This window comes from Miniopterus schreibersii (assembly GCF_964146895.1).
Source record: "Miniopterus schreibersii genome assembly, chromosome: 2".
Classification (NCBI taxonomy): domain Eukaryota; kingdom Metazoa; phylum Chordata; class Mammalia; order Chiroptera; family Miniopteridae; genus Miniopterus; species Miniopterus schreibersii.
This window is the reverse complement of record NC_138102.1, coordinates 105,091,006-105,115,642: the sequence shown is the minus strand read 5'-3', so window position 1 is coordinate 105,115,642 and position 24,637 is coordinate 105,091,006. Positions and strand designations below refer to the sequence as shown.

General features: G+C 48.3%; 1 protein-coding gene across 1 annotated transcript in view; it reads left to right on the top strand.

The window, feature by feature from the left end:
- The first annotated feature begins 238 nt into the window (after positions 1 to 238).
- WNT5B (Wnt family member 5B) overlaps positions 239 to 24,637 on the top strand; it is a 118,968-nt gene continuing 94,569 nt past the window's right edge. The window contains exon 1 of the mRNA XM_081128039.1: positions 239 to 729. Coding sequence (XP_080984165.1) covers positions 724 to 729 — 6 coding nt within the window. The 5' untranslated portion in view covers positions 239 to 723. The remainder of the gene's footprint in view (positions 730 to 24,637) is intronic.

Below are 24,637 nucleotides of genomic sequence, written 5' to 3'. Positions count from 1 at the left end.
CGAGAGCCGAGGGAGACGCTGCATCCGCCCGGGCGGCGGGGCAGGTGCGGAGGTCACGGTCCCAGAGCCGGGGAGGAGCCGCGGGAGGAGGGTCCCGGGCTCGCGGGTGGGAAGGAGTGAGCCAGGCCCGCGCCGCTGCCGGGGGCGGGGAGGAGGCGCGGGGGCGGGGCGGGGGCGGGGGCGCGGGGCCGGGGATCCGCTCGCCCGGCGCCCGCCCTGCACTCCCAGCCGAGCCGCGGCCGCCGCCCGCCCGCCCGCCGCCGACTCGGCCGAAACTTCTCGGGGTCCCGCGCTCCAGAGACGAGCGCGCAGCCCAGCGACGACCGACGGCGGGGCCTCAGCGGGGCGCCCAGGGCCTGGGCCTCCCTCCGCGCGGCGCGGGCTCCGCACCCGACTTTCCCGCCGGCCGAGCGCGGGGTCCGGGGCGCGGAGCAGGGAGCCCCCCCGGCGCAGGAGCGAGCGCGGGCGCCCAGGGCCGGGCAGAGCGCGTCCCGCGGAGGCTGCGCCAGCACCCGGGGCCGGCGGACGCCGCGGCGGGACCCCCGAGCGGAACGGGCGGGCCGCGGATGCAGAGTCCGGTGCGGCGGCCCGAGCGGCCCGCGCGCTGAGAGGAGCGGCCCCGGCCCCCGCGCCCCCGGGCCCCCGCTCGCCGCGGCGCCCGGCCAGCCCCGCGCAGCGGTCGCTGGAGGAGCCGGCGGCCGCGAGCCCGACGAGCGGCGGGACATGCAGGTAAGCGCCGGCTGCCCGCCACGGGAGAGGGGCGCTCGCGGGCCGCCGCCTCCCCGGCCCCCGGCCTCGCCGCCCGGAGACGCCCCTCCTCGGCTCCCGCCTCCGAAACTTCCTAGAGCTCCCCGGTTCCCGCCCCCTCGGCGGCCGCGGGCCGGCTGAGTACGGGCGCCGCGGGCGCGCGTGGGGATGAGGGGTCCCGGGAGCGGGGCGCGGGGCGCGGGGCCCGGCCCTCCGCCAGGCGACCCGGCGGAGCTGCCCGCGAGCCGGGGGCGCGGCGCCGGCCGAGCGCCGTCAGGTGGGGGCAGGGAGCGCGGAAAGGGAAGGGGACCCCCTGCCCCGGGCGGCGAACAAAGCTGGGGTCGCCCGCCGCCTCCGGCCCGTGCGGCGCGGGGCGCGGGCGCCTAGGGCCGGGTGTTCTCGCCTCTCCCGCTGCGTCGGCGCTCGTGGCGCTCGGCCCCCGAGGGTCGGGCGTCCGCGGAGGCGGCCGGGGAGGTGCCGCCCTCCGGCTGTGCTGGGACTCCGCGGGCCCGGCGGGACCCGGGCGAGAAGCGCGAGCCCCTCCGACCTCCCCGCTCGCTCTCGCTGGCGCGCCCGGGCCCAGCTGGAATGCGCCGCTTGAGGTCCGCGCCCGCATCAGCAGACGGGGCGAGGGCTGCATCTGGATTATTTTAGCCCCTGGAGCAGTGTTAGTTCGGTGCCTGAATTCCTGCGTGAGCCCGGAGCAGGTCCAGCCCCGAACGGTGGTCTGAGGTTTCCGTTTTCTTGCATTGCCCCCCCTCCCGCCCCTTATGCTCATCTGGTCTTGCCCTGGAAGAAGCGGAAAGTGACCTGTTTGTCCATCTTCCTGTGGATCCTCATGCACTTCAGTCAGAGCCAGATTTCCTAGATATTTTCATCCTCAACTCGCTGTGAGAGGTCGCTCAGTTTGCTTGAAGCATGATTGGTTCTGTTTACAGAGAGGAAAGCTGAGGTTGCTCAGTCCTGGGGACGGGTTTCCAGCTCTGAATGGGGGCACTTGCTCTCCAACCACTTCCTCCCCCCCTCCCCCCCTTATTCACTGCTTTTGCCACCTGGCCACGTTGGCACCAGCTTTCAGTTACTACTACCCTGGACAGAGAGTGTCAGCCTGGTACCTGCAGGAGAAAGGTTCAGGATCGTGTTACCAATCCCTGAACTGCTCTAGTCACCAAGAATGTGCCCATTTGACAGAGCTGTGATGGGTCATTTGTGCCCTGCCATCTGTGTGGGTGCAGAAACCGCTGGGTTAGTGGGGCAGGGTCACACTCCCTGCCACATGTCAGCATTCCACCCTTCCACATGGGAGGAAGCTTGGAGGGACCTCTTCTGTGGCTGGCCCGGAGCAGTGGGCAGACCCTCAGAAATCCTGAGGACCCTTTCCTGATGCCAGCTGCTCCTGCTGCTGTCTGATTTACCTGTGGGGCTTATGTATCAAAGGCCAGACTGCCAACCTCAGGTGTGGGTGAGTGGGTGTTGGCCCGAGTTTGTGCCCACGCACCTGTCCAGGCACACACACAAGTCCTGGCAGACACACCAACCAAAGAGAGGTGAAAGGCTGAGTGGTGGTTTTTCTCCATTTCAAAATAGTGTCTGTTGCTTCTGCGACACAAAAGGTCTGTGGTTATAAATAGGAAAAAGAAGCCAGTGTGTCTCCTCCCAAGGAAAGGCAGTGCCGAGAGACCTCTTTGCACAACTGAGAGAGGAGTGATGCAGCTGGGCTCTTCCTAGTGCTGCCAGGCCCAGGAGCACAGGGAGCGAGGCAGGCTTAAAGCCAGCTCTCCCCACTACAGGGCGCAGCTGGAGCTGACACCAGGGTAGGAGGGATTGGAGGAAAGGGTCTGAAGAGCAATATGTGGATAAATAGCTATGGGTAGCTCTGAGCAGCAGCTCCTTCTTTTCCTAAAGAAAATCAGACGGAGGGTGTGTGACACATTGGAGGTCTGCCTGCCGGGGGAGCAGGAGCCAGAGCTTGCTGGCCCTTTCCATCATGGGTTTCCTACTTTACCAGGTTCTGATTTCTTGTGTATTTGAGTATGAATATGTGCGGGAGAGGTGTGTGTGTGTAGGTGTTTGCTCAGGGTGTCTGAAACCAGTCCTCTCTTTTGTATGTTTGGTGGTTGTACTATCTCCAGGGGTGTCTTGTTGGCTTGAAACAACTCTTTCAAAAAATTTTCTATCCCAAAAGTTTAAGTTAAAGGGATATTGCCAGATTGGTGGGAGCCAGATGCTATGAAATGAAAAAACCTGGGATTGACTTCACCTGTGTATTTCACCCTCCTCTTACTCTAGTCACAGCTGAAAGATTTTTTTTTGTTTGTTTGCGCTCTTTCAGGAGGGCAGAAGACCAGGCCAGTCTGTTCTTATTTTTACTTCTAGGGTAGTTCTGCTGGTTTCTGGATTGCCACGGCCTGGCATCTCTAGCAGGGGAGGAAATTTTTATGTGAAGTGATCGTTCTTGCCTTCTCTGAAATAAAAACCAGTGTGCCCACAAAAGCTTTCCTGTTGGCTATTCTGATTTTGTACTTCCTAGCGCCCTTTCAAACTGCCTGTCATTTATCTCCCTAATCTCAACAAGTCTTCAGACTCCAGCTTTGTTCCAGCCCCACACCTGAACGTAGTCCTCAGAGTTTCTCGTGGTGGTGGTGGTTTTTTCAACTCCTTCAGGTTTCTCAAGATTCATAAGAACAATAGGTATAAAAATCCCCTAGTGAGGAGAGAATATTTGGGGCTCCCCACCCTCACTGAAGGGCATCCTTGGCTGGTTTTCTGTGGAGCATCTTCAGATTGTATTCAGGAGTCCAGAAAAATCCAGGGCTTGGGAATAGATACGATGATAAAGAAGAAAAGACCTGATCGTTTTTCATCTGAGCCGCTTTTTAAGTAAAAATGACCACCTACTCATCTCTGAGGAGCAGCCTATTCACTCTCCCTGCCTGCACGTTGATGGAGCCTGGAAAGCAGACCTGTTGCTTGATACAGTTCTGGTGTGACTTTCCCTTCAGCAAGAAGAGCAGGTGATTGTCCTGCTCCTACCAGGCCCTCTCCAGGGGAGGGGCAGCTCTGTTTACCTGGCTAAATTTAAACCTCCGCCCCCTCCATCCTAGTGGACCCACTAGCTGGCCATCTGGCCACTGGGCTGGCTCCTCCAGCAGCATTTCCTGACTTCTTCCCCCCTGTGGTTGCAGTTGGGCCTTTCTGTGCTGCATGAATCCTCTTCTAGACTTTCTAAAGTTGGTCTCTCTCCTCCCTGCTTCTCCACCCATGTGGCTTTTTTCCCAACTCTTTTTCCTATTTAGAGCCTGGTTGGTACTGGGGGGAAACTGTCCCCTGACCCCTCCAAACACCATGCACAAGGTTTCAGAAAACCTAGGCTCAGGCTGCCGTGATGAGTGTAATCACTGCCCAGCCCAGCTAGCAGCTCTGGGGTCCCCTCTGGCAAGTCGAGGGCCGGCAGCAGTGCAGCCCTTAAGGGCACAGGGTGTTTTCTCAGAATTCCTTTTTGCACCCCCAAACCCCCAAAGAACTCAACCCTCCAGTATTTCCTATTCTTTGCATCACCATCTTTTCTTGAGGTTTTGCCAGGTAGGTTTATGAGGGGGGGAGGGGGCGCATTGTAGCTTCTCCTTGGGGTCTCAGTGGTCTCCTTTATAAAGTCAGGGCATTGCATTAGACTGCTAGAGTCCCCTTCCAGTTCTCACATTCTGTCGTTTTAAATAACTTTAGCTGGCTCAGTTTTGGAAATCCCTCTGCTGTGGACCAGGCCTGGGGGTGGGGAAACAGCCAATCAAAGGAGGTGCATTCCCACCGGAGGGGTGGAGGGGTGGCTCCAGACCTACTGCTTTCACAGAGTTACTGTTTCACAAATCGTGGTCTTGCAGGCAGGGTTTGTGGTTGAGCTGGAGGCTCAGGTTGTGCTCCTGGCTTTGGACTCTGGCCTGGCAGGGGCCTCTGTGGTTAGCCAGCCTCCCGAGGATTACGGGAGGCTCTTTCTCCAGCTTTGGGTGACTTCAGGGCTGCTGCCCGAGTTGCTGGGGGGAGGCACCCAGGGCCTTAAATGGGTTTCTAGTCCTCTCTTCTCTGCAGCTTCCATGAGCCCAGAAATGCTAACCCTTCAAAGGTTAGTCTTGTCTGACTAATTGATAAAGGGTCAGGAGTAGATTTCCTGAGGTCTGGAAAATGATAGCTGGGCTTAAGTTAGAAAAGGCACTGGATTAAAAGTTCTTAGTTTACCAACTTGAGCCCCCAAAGGTCACTTTCAAATGATCTGGAATGTTCAATCAGTAGATTTGCTCTGAGCCCTGCTGGCGGAGCAAAAATATGGTAACAAAGTTCTAACACTAGCCTAAGGTAACCCTGTTTGCTGCTGAGCCTTCCTCTGCCCCCAGAGAGGAGCCAGACTCTGAGGGGACAAGTGCAGAGCAGCACCACCCGTTTCTCTTCCCAGCAGATGCCCAGCGCTGATGGGAAGTTTCCATTGCTGTGGGAGCTTGGAGGACAGTTCAGCCCCTTCCTAAACTCATCTCTAACATTATATACCTTACCCACATTTGTCGAGAAGTTTCTCCTGGGAAAATCTGAGCAATGAATTATTAAGTACTTCGTACAAATCTTGTTTGGGGTACAGGATCTGCAATCAAAGTAATCAAACCTTTAAAGAGATTTTTGTATATAAGTTTTGAACTAGAAAATGCCATGCTGCACTCAGAAGCAGGAGCTGGTGAGTGGGGGAGGGTTCTAGATGGTACTATCAGGACAGTCCACGAGACAAGAGGGTATAGAAAGCTAAGACAACAGAGACTAGGGTTTAGAGTCAGATGCTTGGTGTGACTCCCAGGCCTCAGTAGCTAGTTGTATAACCTTAGCCAGGGTAGGTGACCTGACTCCTCAGTGCCTCAGTTTCCTCACTTGTAAAGTGGAAATAGTTACTTGACACTCTTCTCATATGATTGCTGTGAGATAGGTGGTGGGAGGATTAGTGTATGTAAAGCACTCGACCATGTCCGGGACTTTTCCAGGCTATAGAAGCGTTAGCTATTACGGCACTATTGGTGAGGGTCCAGTGGCAGGGCAGTTAAATCCCCTTGGCGCCTGCCCCTGACTTGCTGCTTTAGGTGGAACAGTAACAGCGTATCCACTGCTCTGTCAGCATGTGCTGGCCCAACACCCACTGTCCAATCAGGCGTAGATGTCATCTCGATCATTACATCGATGGGAATAGAGGCCCCCAGTTTATGGAATGACCAGGAGAGGACAAATGTTCAGGGTTGCTGTCATGAAGGGAAAGAAAAAGTGGGACACTCCCTTTTCCCTTAAACACTTTTGCTCAGGCTGGGTCCTTGGCTGCTCTCAGGGGGACCTAGAACATTCCTCCATGCTGCCATTACTGGTAGGATGTTTTTCATCCGTATATGACCAGATCGAGAGATGGCGAAGGAACTGGAGTAGGAGCTCCAGAGGTGCATCATTCCCAGGGCCTTGCATCCCAGGCACAGTCCTCGGCCTTGCTAGACAGTCGTTCCAGACTACTGGCACCATCTAGAAGTTACTGGGACTCATCTCTTTGGTCCCACATTGCCCCAGCGTGAGTATCCAGTAAAGCCTTATTGAATATAATTTGAAAAGAACCAATAGGAAAAGACCTCCATTCTGCCTCATCTTTTCTTTTTTTTTTTTTTTGCCAATTCTACATTTATTTTTTTTTTAAATCTTTATTATTGAAAGTATTACAGATGTCCCCTTCCCCCCCCAAAGTCCCCCCTCCACCTAGCTTCCATACCCCCCCCCCCCAGGCCTACTATTGTCTCTGTCCATGGGTTATGCATATATGCATATAAATTCTTTGGTTAATCTCTCATCTCTCCCCCCCCTTCCCTCTGAGGTCCCTCAGTCTCTTGCATGCTTCTATGTCTATGGACCTATTTGTTTGTCAGTTTATTTTGTTCATTAGATCCCACATATGAGTGAGATCACAGGACACTTGTCTTTCTCTGCCTGGCTTACTTTGCCTCCTCTTCGATGCCTGTTCTTCACTTGGCTTCTTGGACACCCCGGGGACTCCCCTGCTCTCCCCTCTCCCTCACTGGCAGCAGCTTTCCTGCTCCTTTCTCTCCTTTAGCTTCTTCTCTTCTCTAATACACTTCGATGGCTGTAAATACCGTTTGCACTGTTACTAATCTCACATGTTCATCTCCTGCCTGCTCCTTTCCCTGACCATCTGATTGCTTAAACTTTCTCCAGGAGATCTGAAAGGCATCCCAGCCTGACCTTCTGACCTTTTCCCCTAAACCCGCTCTTTGCAGTGTTCTGTGTATCCTTCTAGTTGCTCATGCCATAAACCCCAAAGTCTGCCCTTCTCTACCTCCTTCCCTCCCTCCCTTCATTTCTCTTTCCCTCCCTCCCATTTCCCACATCCAGTCCATCCTTGAATCTTGCTAAGTCTACTTTCAGAAGATACTCAGAGCCCTGGCCACTCCTCCCTCGGTGCACCCCTCCCTCTCCTGGCTCATTCCACCAGCAGCTCCTCCTGAATTACTGTAACAGCTCCTAACTGGTCTCCCTGCTTCAGTCAGCCGTGGGATCCTGTTGAAATCTGTCAGGTTGGTTTTTCCCTCAGAGACCACCAGTGGCCTTCGTCCTGGCTCATGCAGGACCAAGGCAGGTCCTCAGAGTGCTTACTGGCCTGGGAGATTGGGGGATCTGACCGCTGCTTCCCTCTGCGGCCCCCTCGGTTCTGTCCTTCGCTCTAGCAGGTGGGCCTCTTGCTTGTCTGTGAGCCGCCCCCCCACCCGCTTCTGCCTCGGCTCGGGTCTGCACCTGGCTGTTTCTCTGCCCTCTTCTCCTCCCCATGCCCCTTCCTCAGGCCTTTCCTCAAATGTCATCCCAGCGAGGCCTTCTGTGACTCCCCTATATAAATTGCAGCCCTCCCACCTGTTCCCGAGCCCCCTTCTCTGCTTTATTTTCTTTCATTGAACATACGTATTTCTCATATTCTACTTGCTCCCTTGTCTGCTTCCTCTTACTAGAATATAAACACCACCAGGGCAGGGATTTTTGTCTGTTTTGTTCACTATTGTATCTGGAGCACATGGAGCAATGTCTGACACACAGCGGGTGAAGGAATGGAATGAATGAATGACAGGCTCTGTGTGTCACCATGGGCAAGTCTAACGGTAGACGGGGTTCACCATCCTCAGGCCTGTAGCTCTCTGTCCTTCCCTTCCCCTCACTGGACTGCAGAGGTCGGGCAGCTGGTGAGAACGTATGGCCCATTGCATACTTGACTTATTTTAACTGTTGAAATTAAGACATGTTCACTGAAAATCATTAAATCTTTTCCATTTTTTTCAATTCATATTGAGATAACCATTGACAATGTTCAGTGTGCTCCTTTTTGGTCTTTTCTACACATCTGTGTATAAGCACATACGCGTTTTCAAACGTGTACAGGTATGTTTCTTACATGCTTGCCTCCGTTCTGGGTGGAAGTGAAGATGGTCATCCTCAGTGCCTGTCGGGGCCTGGCGTATAGCAGGTGCATGGAATTGTAGATGAAAGGAGTGAATGGACAGTGGTAAGTAGATGTAGTCTAGGCAGGGCCAGTCCCTCTGGTTTCTTTACCTTTTTGGTTCATGAGCTGCATGGTGAGTTTAACGTCTTTACCACTTTTGTTTCCTTATGGTTCTGAGACTGTTTCTAAACCTCAGCATTAATGATTACTTGGACCCGATAATTCTTTGTCCTGTATGTGTAGCCGAATCCCTGACCTCTCTACCCACTAGATACCAGTAGCTCCTGTCTCCCGGTGATGACAGCCAGCAAGTCACTAGACATTGCCATATGTCCCGCAGGGGGCCAGCTTGCCCCTGGTTGAGGGTCACTGTTCAGAAGTGTTTCTATTTTATTCTGACAATCTTTCCTTATTTCCATTTCTCCTAAGTCCTTTGGAATTACTGTCCATTTCTCATCCTGTTTCTGTGCTGCTCTATGAGCATGAGCCCTTACACATCAGCTGTGCATTTTGGCCCCAGCTTTCCCACGAGCTGTTTGTCCCTGGTCCACTCCCCATAGGACACCTGTCACCCTGTTCCCCAATGAATCAAGGGTCATGCTGCTGCTCTGGATCCCCCTCCTGCTCAGAATGCTCAAGTGACCCCTCATTTCCCTACTGAATTCATGTAGTATCTTTACTCTGGTGTTCAGTATCCTTCCAAATCTTAACCAACCTTTCCAGACTCCTCTCCTCCTGCCTCCCTATATTGCTGCCAAACCAGAAGTCCTGCTTCTTAGTGTTGGCTCATGCATGTCCTCCTCTCAGAATCCCTTCCCCTTCCCCTCTCCCTGTTCATACCTACCTGTTCTTCGAGGTACAGCCGAGATGCCACATCCCTGATCACCTCTGTCAGAATGATGTCTCTGTGGCTGGGCGTTGGCTCCCTGATGGGCTGTCCCAGCTCCTAGGACACACATTGTGATGGCCGCTTGCACATTCAGTCTTACGTGGTAGTTCATGTCTGATCTCATGACTAGCTATGTGGCTGGTTAAGCCATCTTCTCAGGTAGATCTTAGGTGAGCCCCTACACGCAGCTAGGACTGTACCAGGGAACCCCTCAGGGCAGTGAACAGCCATCCTGCTGATTAAATGGGTTCCTAAATTGAGTGAGGTGTCCTGTAGCTAAAGGGGTTTTGTCATTTACCTTGAAATTTACATTCGGCATCAGCCCTCCAGACTTCAGTTTAGTCTAGCAATGAGTTTCAAGCTTTTCAAAGCCTTTGCCCACTGCGCTTTTGTTCCCTGCCCAGTAGAAAGCACATGACCTTGAGGGGCAAAGGGACCTGGTTTGAATCCTGACTCGGCCATGCACAACCTATGGCTGTTTAGCTTTTGTGAGCTCCCAGTTCTTCATCTTTTAAACAGAAAAATAATGTCCGATTCTTAAGGTTATTTTGAGAATTCAGTGTGATAATTTATTTGAATCAGAGACATTCCTGCACATAGTGTGTCCTTAGTCAGTGCTCGCTCCCTTCGTAACTCTTCACTGAAAACAATGAGAGTGTCAAGAAATTGTCACCTTGATGCTCCAGATACCAAACTGCTCAGAGTTTGGTTCGAAAGAACTGAGTGTTGTATAATTTGGTTTGTTCGAGGAGACAAAGGCATCCCAGAAACTCACTGATACAACTGCTGCTTTTACTAAAGAGCTGTGGAAAACTCTGCATGTTCTGGCTCTCGGAATTTTCCTTGAGGGGCCCAACAGGAGAGGTGAGTTCCTGGAAGGTAGAGTGATGCTTAATCATCTTCTTTCCTTCCTCCCACTCACACCCAGCAGTCAGCATTGTTACTATTCAGTAATATTGATAAATTAATGAGCTAGTTGCTTCTAAGAAGGTTATAATCCCCACTTGGAGAAAGCTGGTCTTGAATTACCATATTTCATCAATACTAAGACACATTTTAACATACCTGAGATCAGGATGCATCTTAAAATCAATGTGTCATTGTCTAATTGGGAGTACTTTCCTTTCTTAGGTACAAAATAATGCTGCGTTTTAGAACCGGTAGCATATTAAGTTTGATGCAATAAGGTAATGCCATTGATCACTGTTTACTAAGATGACCTGCTGTCATTTCCTGGTGTCTGCCTTAGTGTTCCCTTGGAAATGTACTTCTGTTGTTTTGCAAAATAGAGTATTTAGAGTGGCACCTTCATGTTGAACACCTACTGACTAAGAGTTAAAACTGAGATAGGAAATTCTAGGCAAAGACCAGATGTCTCATGAACGCTGGACCCCAGTACTTGAGGATGCCCAGCCTCCCTGCGGTCACCTGGGAAATAGAAGTCTAGGATTACTGTCCCTGTTCCCAGGGATCTTGGGCAAAGCATACCTTGGGCAAGTCTACCTTTCCTCATTTGTAAATGGGTTTGCCGTATAGCCACCTCCCGCTCGCCCTTGCCTGCCTCACAGCGTTGTTGCAGGACTAAGCAAGACAGTATTATCAAAGTGGTTTATAACCAATGTAAGGCACTCTTTCTACTTGTAGGATGTGGAGAGTGGACACTGACCCAGAGACTTTCCAAATCCACTGACAAAACACAGCCCCAGGTGACTCAACAGTGATTCATACCTGGCACTTGTCTTATTTCTCTCTTTCTAGGAGAGAGTGGGAAAACTTTTAGAAGCTTATATGGTGAAGTGAAATACTGTCAAAAAGTATCAAAAAAAAGTTATATCCTATAACTGGAGTGTGAGCTCCCCCCCCCTTCTGTTTTATAGTTTCCTGTTTTACTGCCTTGGCATTGGAACAGATACAAATATCAATAATGTTAACACAAATATCTTTATCATGATGGAATAAATCTCGTACCTTATGTACAGTGCTTAAGAAATCAAGTTCTGCCACCTAGTTGGTGCTGGCTCAACCCTGGCCCCAAAACTCAACAGCAGTGTGACCACCACACAGAAGTGACCTTGAGCAAGTTACCCAAACTCTCTTGACCTCAGTTTCCTCATCTGTTAAAATCCTTTAGGGGCCATCATGAGAATTAAATGAAATACATGAAAGCACTTAGCAGGGCCTTAAACATAGAAAGCACCCAGGAGATGTTAATTATGCTTCTAAACAACCACCAAAAAAAATACTATTGTGCAGTTTCAGAGACTAGTTCTGCTGACATAAGCAAAAGCTTGGTTATGTCTGGAAAGAAGGGACAGAGTTGGTGTTATTTTCATATTTAAGCATGGTATTAATAAACTACACAAACATGTCAGTTCAACAGTAATCTGACCTCAGAAACATTGCATTTTCAAATACATAGTTTGTTACGCTGTAACCAAATCAGGAGGATCCTGGTCAAAACCTTACCAGGCAGCTTTAAATATTTCCTTTCAAGTGAGATTGTTGCAGTGCACTGTCAACCATCCCCTGTGCTGAGGAAGAGTCCTAAGTGGCATCTCACTTTCATGCTTAAAAGCCTGGGAAGCCTGCTTCTGAAAAAATATTTCATGAACTTGCTTCCACAATCTGTTTGCATTTGAGGGTCAGGGAAAGTCTTAGCACTGTCAAAACTTGCAGACTTCTTCAGTTCTGCCCTGCTTCTTAGAAGCATGCTGCTCTGTACTGCCACAGCTGAACGGTGACATGCTACTTACTTTTCCTTTTTAATCAACTTTATTGAAGTATAATTTATATACAATAAAATTATAAGTGTATAGTACAATAAATTTGGATAAATATATACACCCATGCACCCACCACCCCAATCAAGATATTTCTACCTCCCTGATCCCCTTACAGTTTCTACATGCCACTCTCCCACACCCAACTCAGGCAACTGCTGATCTGATTTATGTGAGTCTAGATTAGTTTCACCTGTCTAGAATTTTACATAAGTAGAATTATACCAGAATTCATTCATTCATTCTTTCTTTCTTCCCTCCCTCCCTCCCCTCCCTTCCTTCCCTCCCTTCCCTTCCCTTCCCTTCCCTTCCCTTCCCTTCCCTTCCCTTCCCTTCCCTTCCCTTCCCTTCCCTTCCCTTCCCTTCCCTTCCCTTCCCTTCCCTTCCCTTCCCTTCCCTTCCCTTCCCTTCCCTTCCCTTCCCTTCCCTTCCCTTCCCTTCCCTTCCCTTCCCTTCCCTTCCCTTCCCTTCCCTTCCCTTCCCTTCCCTTCCCTTCCCTTCCCTTCCCTTCCCTTCCCTTCCCTTCCCTTCCCTTCCCTTCCCTTCCCTTCCCTTCCCTCCTTCCCTCCTTCCCTCCTTCCCTCCTTCCCTCCTTCCCTCCTTCCTTCCTTCCTTCCTTCCTTCCTTCCTTCCTTCCTTCCTTCCCTTTTCTTCATTGTCCAGCTTCTTTGGCTCAGCATAATATCTGTTAGATTTTCCCATATTTTTGAGGTATTAGTAGTTCATTTCTTTTTATTGTTGAGTAGTATTACATTGAATGAATATGCTACAGTTTATTCACCTTTTTAAAGAAATAAATGTTTTTATTGATTTTAGAGAGAGAAGAAGGGGGGGAGAGAGAGAAACATCAGTGTGAGAGAGAAACATCAATCGGTTGCCTCCTGTACACACCCTGACTGGGGATCGAACCCATAGCCTGGGCATGTGCCCTAACCGGGAAATGAACCTGGGACCCTTTGGTGCACAGAATGATGCTCAACCAACCGGGCGACACTCGCCAGGGCAGTTTATTCACTTTCAATGGACATTTGAATTATTACAAAGTTTGGTTAATATGACAGTCTCTGTTTTTATAATTGGGATGTTTAGTCTATTTACATTTAGTACCGCCTTTTAACTTTTTATTTTGAAATCATTTTAGACTTACAAAAATGTTGCAAAAATAGTTCAGAGAATTCCTGTAGGTATACCCTTCACTTAGCTTCGCCTATGTTAATGTTAACATGTTACAACAGAAAGTTAACATTAAGTAATTAAGTAATTTACAGATTTTATTCCAATTAATTCACCAGTTTTTCCTCATGTCTTTTTCGGGCCCCAAATCCAATCCAATATCTCACTCACATTAAATTTAGTTGTCATGTCTTCTTACTATTCTCCAATCGTGACACTTCCTGTTTTTCTTTTGTTTTTTATGACCTTGACACTTTTGATGTGAACATTTATGGAATGCTCCTTCCTCAGTTTGGGTTGTCTGATGCTTTCTCATGATTAGATTGTGGTTATGCATTTCTGGCAGGAATACTACAGAAGTGATGTTGTGTCTTTCTCAATGCGTCATGTTAGGGGGACATGATGTCAGTGTTTCTTACTTGGTGATGTTAAGTTTTGATCAGTTAATGTAATTTTTATATTGTTTGGTTAAAGAATACCATGTTGCTGTTTGTTTTCCATTCATCCCTTCCCCTGCCTTTGTTGTTATTGCTCTAGGGCTAACTATATGCATCCTTAATTAACCAGGATCTTAGAATCTCTTTTTTTATTGATTTTTTTTTAGGGAGAGAGGAAGGGAGAGGGAAAGAGAGAAACATCAATGTGAGAGAGCAACATCAATCAGCTGCTTCCTACATGCCCCCTCCTGGGGATTGAGCTCGAAACCCGGGCACGTGCCCTGATCGGGAATTGAACCCGGATCTCCTGGTTCATAGGTTGATGCTCAACTCCTGAGCCATGCCCAGCTGGGCTGTTTTCATTTTTCTTAGGCAGATACTAAGGAGTGGGATTGCTGGGTCATTTGGGAACTCTGTGTTTAACCTTTTGAGGAACTGGAAGACTGTTTTTCAAAGTGGCTATACCATTTTACATTCCACCTACATACCAGCAGTGTATGAGGGTCCCAGTTTCTCCATATCATTGACAACACTTGTTATTATCCGTCTTTTTAATTATAGCCATCGTAGTGGATATTGCTATGGACTGAAGTACCTTCCCCCCAGATTCAGATGTTGAAGCCTAACTCCAAATGTAGTGGTATTTAGAGATGGGACCTTTTGGAGGTAATTAGGGTTAAATGAGATCATAAGGGTGGAGCCCTCATAACAGGATTAATGCTGTTATAAGAAAGAAGAGCCTGTTTGCTCTCTCCGTCTGCCATGTGAGGACACAGTGAGAAGGTAGCTATTTGCAAAGTAGGTAGAGAGCCTTCAGCAGAACTCAACCATGTTTGCACATTGATCTTGGACTTCTAACCTCTAGAACTGTGAATATAAATTTCTGTTGTTTAAGCTACCAGCCTCTGGTATTTCATTATGACAGCCTGAGCAAGGCTGAGACAGGAATAAGAAGTGGCATTTCATTGTGGTTTTGATTTGCATTTTCCTAATGTCTAATGATATTGAACATCTTTTTATGTGCTTATTGGCCATTTTTATGTCTTTTTTGCTGAAATGTCTATTCAAATCCTTTGCCTATTTAAAAAATTGGATTGTCTTTTGAGTTCTAAGAATTGTTAATATATTGTAGCTTATCATATATATATAATTTGCAAATACTTATCTGTTTTGTGGGTTACTTACTTTTATTTTTATTTTTTAATACAGTTTTATTGATTCCAGAGAGAGGAAGGGAGAGGGAGAGAGAGAGAAGCATCAATGATGAGAGAGTCATTTATCAGCTGCCTCCTACACACCCCCTATTGGGGATCGAGCCCCAAACCAGGGCATGTGCCCTGACCAGGAATCAAACCGTGATCTCCTGGTTCATGGGTCAACTCTCAACCACTGAACCACGCTAGCTGGGCTGGGTTACTTACTTTTAGATGCGTTGTTTGTGCCACTAAAGATGAAAGTTTGAAACATGGTGACTAGCTAGTGCAGGTCTCTGAGGCATCCTGCGTTACTTATCAATAGAGGAAGTGACCTGAACATCTTTAGAAAATCCAGTCAAACCATGATAAATTGACAGACCATAAATCTTCACATATTTGGAGTATTTAATGTGATTTTCTTGTATAATAAGTAGGAAATCTTATAATCATCACTAATTGATGGGGCTCCAGGAGCTCAGAAGCCTGTCCCTTTGGGACGGATGACTTGTGCATCAAAGCCCGTCTGGCAGCGGGCTTGTTGAAGGGGAGCATTGGCTGAGTGAGGCACCCAGCTCACTCAGGGATCTTAGGGATGTTCAGATGCCACGGTAACTTGGATTTATGCCCATTGTGTCTTTGTACAATTTTAGAAACTTAGGGGTGAGAGAAAGCGCTCTGAAAATAAAAGTAAACTTTTTGGAATGGAAACTTGTATCTGCTGTGACAACTCTTCTCTCCCTTCTCCCAAGACACTGCAGGGTATCTGTCTTTTAAATAAATATGTATTGAAATTAATTTAGTTTTGTATTTAATGATACTGCTTAAGATCATTGGAGCTAGTTAGAGATAACACAAAATTCTGACAATATTATCATCTTGTTAAATGTTGTGGCAAGTATTTCTAGGAATTGTGTTTCAGTGGCATGCCTGACTTTGGTGGTGAGTCAGGTTTCCCATGCTAGGCTGTTCTTTTTTTTTAAAAAAAAAAATATATATCTTTATTGATTTCACAGAGCGGAAGGGAGAGAAAGAGAGTTGAAACATCAATGATGAGAGGGTTGTCATTCATCGGCTGCCTCCTGCACGCCCCCTGCTGGGGATCAAGCCCGCAACCCGGGCATGTGCCCTGACCGGGAATCGAACCTCAATCTCCTGGATCCTAGGTCAATGCTCAACCACTGAGCCACGCCCGACTGGGCGAGCCAGGCTGTTCTTTCCCTCAGCCAGCAATCATGTAGTTCATGGGAACCATTTCACAACAGCAGGTGATAATATGGTAATTCTTTGCATGTGTGTGTGACCTCAGGCAAATCGCTTCATTCTGCCATTTGCCCGTCCGTGTGGTGGTAAGAATGCTTTGAGGTGTTGGATGAAAGATGAGGCAGATGAGTCCTGACTTGGAGAGATCTGGACCTGAGGACTTACTCTTTGTGAGTTTCTTTAGGAGCTGATGTGGGCTCTCCTGCTTCAGTGAGGTGTGGTGGGGACCAAGGGAAGTCGTAGATGTGAAAGACCTTGAAATTGCGCTTGTTTCCACAAATGTGAAGGATAGTCAGAGGTGCTGTTAGGGTGGAGTTTTGCCGCCTTGTGGCATGTTGCCCACGCCCGAATGGGCAGTAAGAGAACCGGGAGGCCTGGGACAAGGAATGTGGGAACTTTACACTTGGGGCTCATGCTCGGTCTCCAAACTGATGGACTGTGTGGCCCCAGATCGTCTCTGTACAGTCCTGTTTACTAAGCTTTCTTCTTACATGTAACTTCCACTGGATGACTTCTGCCGTCTTGGGAGATCTGTGAGTCCTGTGTTCTTAACTTGCTGTCATTTCGGAACTGCGGGGGCTTGTCGGCAGGCAGCGTGGCAGATCCATTGAGTCCTCGTGGAGTTTCTCCTTGGCCATTTCCCTGGGGACACATTTTCTGTCAGCCACCCCATAGTAAACACACGCACATACCTCAGGTTCAGGATTTAGGAGGGTACGTGAGGTGAAGTGAATTAAATGAATTCCTGTGGAGAGATGTTTCCCTCCAACACACTCTGTACTTTCTCCAGAGGAGAAATAAAAACCCCTTTCAGGACAGATAACTGGGAAGTGTGGCTCACACCTAGGCCATAGCTGAGTGTGTAAGATTGGGATTTTACCGTGCACTGTTGTAACAGAAGTCACACCGGGTACCCTGAAACACAGCCGGAGCCAGTTGTTAACGCGTTGCCCTGCCAGAGCCCCCACTGGGAAGGTGCGTGTGTGACGATGGCTGTGAAGGAAGCCTGTGTTTCCACAGGCTGAAGTGGCTTCCCCAGTCGCCTGCGCAGAGGCCCAGGCTGCCACCGCAGTCAGACGGCAGACGTTGGCTCTGAAGCAGGGACAGTGAGGTGCTGGCTGTCCCTGGAGCCCTGCACCTGCCTTGCCTGCGGTGTAGCTGGTTTCAGCACATCTGTGATTGACCCCATGCTGTTCATGCTGCCTTGGTCTGCAGGGAAGGCGTGTGTGCTTAGGCGGCTGAGGGCGTGTCCTGGCAGGAGAGTGCACGCTGGCACTCCAGAAGGAGTAGGGCACTCCGTTCAGTTTTTGCAAAGGCTGAACAGCTTGGGGTGGCTTGTAAGCCTAAGGCTTCCCAGGGTACTGATGGCTAGGAGGGCACACCACCTGGGTAATTCTTGGCCACCTCTGTCCAGGCTGTACAATCAGCCACCTTTTATTCTTTCTATTTCCTTTGGTACCCTTTTCCTGCCACTCTCTTCAGTGTGGCAAGCGTAGAGTTAGCCACTAAAAATGCCAGCGACACTGCAATGAGAGGGGTTCTTTGGTAGAAACTATTTAATTTGAGAACTATTTATTCTGTTTATTTTGTGGGGAGATGCTGCGTTAGGTTCTGCTGAATACACACAGGACTAAGACACAGTTCTTGCCTGAAAGGAGTTTTATGTTCTATAAGAGATATAAAAAGAAAGGCTACACGAATTACTATATTACGAGGCAGAACCATTTATTAACTCTGAGACCTTGGGAAAGTCACTGAAGTTCTCTGGCTTCAACTTCCTCCTCTCTAAATGGGGTTATGAGAGTTCACCTTGAACAGTTATTGTGAGGTTATTTAAGAATGAAATAAAAATATTTTACTTTCAATTTGTGTGTATCTTTTCAAATGGCTACTAAGTTGTTGGAACATAAATACTTATTAAGTAGTTTGGACTTAACTACTTACTAAGTGGAAGTATTAGGTATTTTTTTTGGCCTAGGGACTCCATGAAAAAATTACTGAGATGTTAAGCTTGACATGAACCAAGAGTTCTTTGACTCAGAAATGCCTTTGGTTTTATGCTATACTTTTATTTCCTATAAGTAAAGGAAGAAAAACACTGCCAATTACTTATGATACAATGCCTTTAAGATAGTCTGGTGAAACGTGAATTCATTCCAGCCTCTCTCTGCAATTTCTTTCATCTGTTCGGAGGGACTTGCCCGTTTCTCTTGCTTCCAGTTTCAGCTGTTTGTCCTGGGATAAGCATATTTTAGCAAGAAGTGACCCAACTTCATTAGCCTCTAAGTATCTTTTCTTTGCAATAAAATACGGAATTTTGGTCATTCCTCTGATGACATTTTACTTACTGATGTAAAATTCATACTCTGTTTCCATGCCTTTCTGTGTACCAAAAACTTTGTGTTTCAATGCTGAATCATGGTGTCATCTTCTTGAAAACCTTTAGAATGGCAATTAAACTTGGTGTGTGTGCTACGAGCAATGTACATTACTCAACTGAAGTGACAATAATATGAGCAGCTCTGACCAAGTTCTTGCCGTTCAGACACAATGATTATGTCAGGACTGCATAATTGCATCGTTGGAATCTGTCTGGCAGATAGCATTGGAGTTTGCATTCAGATTTCAGAGTTGTTAACTGATCAAATGTATGCTTGAGTGTCAACTTCAGTTGCCTGATGGTGGCCTCCTAGAGCTGTGTACTTTGTTAAGAATTGTGAGGCTGAGTCTGGGTTCAGCAGGATAGTGCTGGAATCTATTTTTGTGTCTCATATATATATATATATATATATATATATATATATATATATATATATATATATATATAAAATTTATTTTAATCCTCACCTGAGGATATTTTTCCATTGCTTTTTAGAGAGACTGGAAAGGAGAGAGAGAGGGAGGGAGAGAAACATCGATGTGAGAGACATCAGTTGGTTGCCTCCTGCACATGCCCCAACTGGGGTTGAGCCTGAAACCAAGGTACGTGCCCTTGGCTGGAATCTAACCCAAGACCCTTCAGTCCTCGGGCCATCGTTCTAACCACTGAGCAAGACCAGCTAGGGTGATTTTTGTGTCTTTTAATTGACATCTAGTAAGGTGCGGGGGAGGGAGACCTGTGTGTGAGGATTGCCCTCCCAGGATTAGCGTATGGAGGACACTTAGAAGGCCACTGTGTAGGGGTCAGAGTGGCGCAGTGAGACCCCGCAGAGTGCCACAGATGGAAGAGACAGCAGAGGCAGATTTCCTAAGACTTGCCACCTAAGTGGGCATGGGGAGGTGGCTGCTGCTTTTAAGTCTGGGAGACCAGACCGTGGTTGTGGCACACATGCGAGTAGCTAAGTTCGGGGCTGGATCGAAAGGGAAGTGGACGGATTCATTTTTGGACATGTTAAATTGGAGGGTGCCGGTCTGACCGGGAAGTCATAAATGTGGCGCTGGCCCGCCTTTCAGGAAGCTGGCGGTGAGGAGTAGGAATCGGCCGGTAACTTGCGGCGGGTGGCAGAGTCAGGAAGCCTTGAAGGTGGGTGGGAAAGTGGCATAGGACGCTCGCGAGAGGAGTGTGACTGGTGAGCAGGGAAGGGGAGGGATGGAGAGCAGAGGGTAGGTGGCAGATAACCCGCTCCTGCTGCTCAGTCTGTCGCAGGGTGAGGCATTCATTAGCCCTCCGCTTTCCTTCCTGGTCACCCCAAGGTTATCTGATTTTTCCTCTCCTCCTTCCTGTGGTTCTGCTCTGCTTTCTCACTAGACTCTCCTTACTTGTGCTTTGTCCACAGTCAAGATCCTTCCCTCCGTCGTGGCCCCTGAGGACACAGTTTTCTTTCTCTTTGAGGAGAGGCTGGTCTCAGGGCCTTCTGACCCCCACCTCAGCCTTTCTTGGTGCCTGGGGGATTTCTGTGAAACTGCCTCATCCCTTCCAAACTTTCCTACCTTACTTTCTTCCGATCGAGGTTTTCCTGGCATTATTTTTCAACCCCCTTTTCCCCTCTCAGGACCTTTTGTTTTTCCTGCTTTCTGTATTATTTCTCCTCTCACTTCCGGCCCCCGGGCCTCCCTCTTGACCCCTTGTCGTCGTCATCACTCCCTTTCCTAAAGTCGCGTCCCACTTCCAGTTTCATCATCTCCTTAGAATAAACGTTGGGATACATGAAACCCAATTACATTTTGATTACTCCGGTTCCAGCTCGGTGACTTATTTTCAATCCATAGAGCCATGAATTGTAATGGCTGAAAGGTAGGCTGGAAGTCATCTAGTCCAGCACTTTCCAACATGTGTTCCTCCCCAGAGGTTAATAGGTATTTGGTGAAAAAAAACGATTGAGTGATCAAATAAGTTTGAGAAATGCTGGTTTCAACCAAATTAAACACTTCTTTTAAAAAAAACCCCATGGAACTTTAATATGTTTCACATGCAACATAAATCCCTCAGGAGAGGGAGTGTTCCCCATACTTACTGGACTCGGAACCCTTTGTCAGAGCAAGTCACTGAGCTGATCCCTAGTCCTGTTCAGGAGATGAGCGAACTCGCAGGTCTGAGAATCCAGCGTCACAGGAGTGATTCATTGTAACTACACTCCGGTGACTGCATGGTGGCTTTCATGGCCCATTGTGACAAGGCTACTCTACATGATGTTATGAACCTTTACAGTGTGTTCGGCACTGATTTTAGCTGTGCTGTGAGCTGATGCCTAGGGAAATCTGTTCTGAACTTTCCCAACTGAAAATAAGAATTAGATACAGAATCTGGTGAGCTCATGGCCAGTGCAGGACCCTTTTACGGGGGACACCCGAGAGCACACTATGGCCCTCCTGAGTGTGGCGTTCCAAGCCCTTCCTGCCCAGATTACCTGGCATGGGTCTTGGCACATGCTCACCCCACCATTTGCAGTGTCCTTTGCCCCTTGGGAGCCTGTGGGACAACCACCTTTGCTGAGATTCACTCAGAACTACCCTCTCGCCCGGCCGGGCGTGGCTCAGCGGTTAAGCGTCGACCTAGGATCCAGGCGATCAGGGTTCGATTCCCGGTCAGGGCACATGCCCGGGTTGTGGGCTGCAGCCGATCAATGACTCTCTCATCATTGATGTTTCTATCTCTCTCTCTCTCCCTCTCCTTTCCTCTCTCTGAAATCAATAAAGATATATTAAAAAACAAAACAAAAAAAAGAACTACCCTCTCTTCCCACCTGCCTGACCTCCCTGGGCAAGGCTGCTTTCTTCTCGATGCTCTAACATACAGCCTAGTACCTTTCCTCGACTCTTGGTTTCAGTTGTCCCCTCAACAGACTCAGGTCCTTGGGAGCAGAGGCCCCCTCCCACTCATTACTGTGCCGTGGCCGCAGTGTGTGACCCGGAGCCGGTCTTGGTGAGTTGGGTGAGTGAGTGAGTGAGTGACCCTCTCCTGGTGAGACCAGCTGGTCGGGAAGCTGCAGGGAAGCCTCAGGGTGGGAAGTCCATGCACACCTTTCAGCAAGAAAAGGCTTTGAGGAAACACGGAGGAACCCATCAGACTGACAAGCAAGGGAGGGAAAAACTCTTCCAGGTGCAGGTAGAGTGGAAAAGGAAGACATTAAAGATGTGACAAGGAAGAAAGGAACAAAGAAGGCAGAAGAAATTATTATCCTGGGCAGAGTGGGGAAGTGAGGAGGGCAGAGGAGTAAAGGAGTTCTGGGATCTGGCAAAAGAGGGGCTGGAAGGCTTTGAAGGGGCGATGTGGGGAGGGGGAGGGGGTGGGAGGCCTTGCCGGCTGGAGAGTCTCGGTGCCCATATGGCCTCCAGCTGCTGGGTGGTTCTCTGGCCAGCCCCTTACCCAGATGTTCGCTTAGTGCCCAGGCCAGGCTCTGGCTGGCTCTCAAACATTTCAGTAATGGAAACCATCTCAGAGGAGGCTGTATTTTCAGCCAGGGACTCTGGCTGTAGTAGGCGATGACTCTCATCATCCAGATGGTGACTGGAGTGACAGCGAGGCTCATATGGCCAAGGAGAACTGAGTTCTAATCCTGACTTCCCTCCTGACAGGCTGCCAGATGCTGGGAAAGTCACCAGAGCCTCCCTTCTAGGTCACATTGTGCCAAGGGAGAATGGTAAATACCTATACAAGGGGTTGAACTTTAAAAAATGAATATAGGACATATTCCAGCTAAAAACAGCATGTGGAAATGTTAATAGTGGTTCTCTAGGTGATAGGGTTTTAAGTGCCATTTCTTCTCATTTCTGTCGTATTTTCTAACATTTTTGGATGTGAACATGTAATAAAGTAAAACCTAGACATATTTAGAGATTCAAGTGCGAATGAATTATAATAAAAACTTTAAATTATGTAGTATGTACTGCAGTAGCAACTTACACCTGGGCCCTTTACTTGACTTTGACTTCAACTTATTGACAGAGTCAGTTACTTAACTGCTCCATATCTTTTCTGTGTATTTTAAGAAAATTTAGAATGCCAGCTATTAAGACCAACATTAATAGTTAATGTCAGTGGTAGCATGCCATTTAAATTAAATGACAGATTCCTTAGCTGCAGCCTGAGTTGGGTCTCTCTCTGAGAGGGCTGTGGCAGGACTTTTACTTCCATGGCAGTGAGCAGGGGGAGCCAGGGGGAGTCCTTTTTCTCCCTGATGATGGGCGGTAATTCCTGAACCCCTGGAACATTGTGTCAGCTTCACTTGATCCCTAATTGTGCAGGATAAGAACCTGCTATATGCAAGTTCACAGTCAAAAAGGCCTCCATGTGTCTTTGGATCTGTGGGACGCTGCTAGCTGTCAAACTGGGCCGTAGAAAGCAGAATAGTTCCCTTTCCACATAGCACCTGGTAGCGGAAGAGCTCGGCCATTCACTGAGCTGAAGGAGCTTTATGTCCTCATAGGGATTCATGGAAGGAGACCTTCAGTGTTTTCAATTACCTGATAGGTTCACAAGCATTATTGGGGGTTTTTATTATGATAAAATGTAAGTTGGTTGTAACCATTTTTAAGTGTGCAGTCCTGTGACTTTAGGTATAGTCACATTGTAACCATCACCACCACCCACCTCCAGAATTTTTTCAACATCCTCAACTGAACCTCTGTACCCTTTAAACACTAACTGCCTATTCTCCTCTCTCCTCCCCGCTGCCCCGGCAGCCACCAAGCTACTCTCTGTCTCTAGAATTTGACTACTCTGTGAATCTTACATAAGTGGAATCACACAATATGTGTCCTTTTGTGTCTGCCTTGTGTCACTTAGTACAGTGTCCTCATGGTTCCTCCATGTGTCGTCGTATGTGTGTACCATATTTGTTTACCCAGTCACCTATCAATAGATCAATATTATTTTTTAAAGTTTCTCTAGTTAGGGTCTTTAATGTGTTTTTAAACTACCTAATAATGTACTTGTCTTCTCCTTTAGACTGTAAGCTCCTTGATGATTTTATTTATCTCTGTGCCTTTGATGAAGTATCAGCTGGTCAATAAAGTGTCGAATGAATGGATGAGCTGGCTGGTGCTTTGATTTGAATATTTACCCAAGAATCAGAACCCAGCTCTTCACCCGAACCAAATTTTCTAGGTAAAAGTGAGCTACAAATCTTATTTTCTGTGTTTGTTTTTCTTTTTAATCCTAATCTGAGGATATTTTTTCCATTGCTTTTCAGGGAGAGTGGAATGGGGGGGGACAGAGAGGGAGAGGGAGAGAAGCATCCATGTGAAAGAGACACATCGATTGGCTGCCTCCCATATGCCCCAACCAGGGCCGGGGATGGAGCCGGCCATCGAGGAAGTACATGCCCTTGGCTGGAATCGAGCCTGGGACCCTTCAGTCTGTAGGCCAACTCTAACCACTGAGCCAAACCGGCTAGGGCTTCTGAGCTTTTTAATCTGTGACATTAGTGAGGCAATATTTGCTACTAGATTATTTGCTTGATTCAACACTCCGTGAGCTTTTTAGGTTAAGGTTGCCGTTGAAAGACTCAGGATTAACACTAACACCTTTTTCCCCTAGAACCTTTTCTTGCATTTAAGAAACTCAAAAGCTGCTCCATTTAAAATCATTCAAGGCTTGTCACTGACTTATGTTTAAAAACTAGAAAGAAAGACCCACTGTTGTATGGACATAAAATAAACTCAAAACATGTCAAAACTTGTGAAGCTAGGTCCTCCTCCTGGAAGCCTCTCCTGTCTGGTGCCACCAAACTTGTCTTTCTCTGTCTTTTTCTAAGACCCTAAGTTACAGTGAGTCTGCCTTTAGTTCTGTCTTTTTTTTCCTCTATAATTTTTCTAACTGCATCTAATCTGTTATCTCTATATGGACGGTTCCTAAAACTTAATCTCCGGGCCAGATGTCTCCCAAGTTTCACTGCTGTGCCCCTGCCACCTCTAGATGTCTTTCTGGAGGAGCTCATGTGTCCGAGACTGAACCTGCATTTCCTCCCACATCTCACCTTCTCCCCAAGAATCCATTTTTACTCCTTTTTATCCCCAAGGTCTCATTAATTACTCAGCAGCTATGTACTGATACTGGATGATACTAAATGAGGTGTGTGGGGCACAGTTCCAGGTACGTAATTAGCTGGTGGATCTAGTAGTTCAGAACATCAGTTGCCAGGCCGCTGATACGCAATCTCTAACAGCCCCTTTGCCTCTACTCCCTTTGCCATCACATTATGGATTAG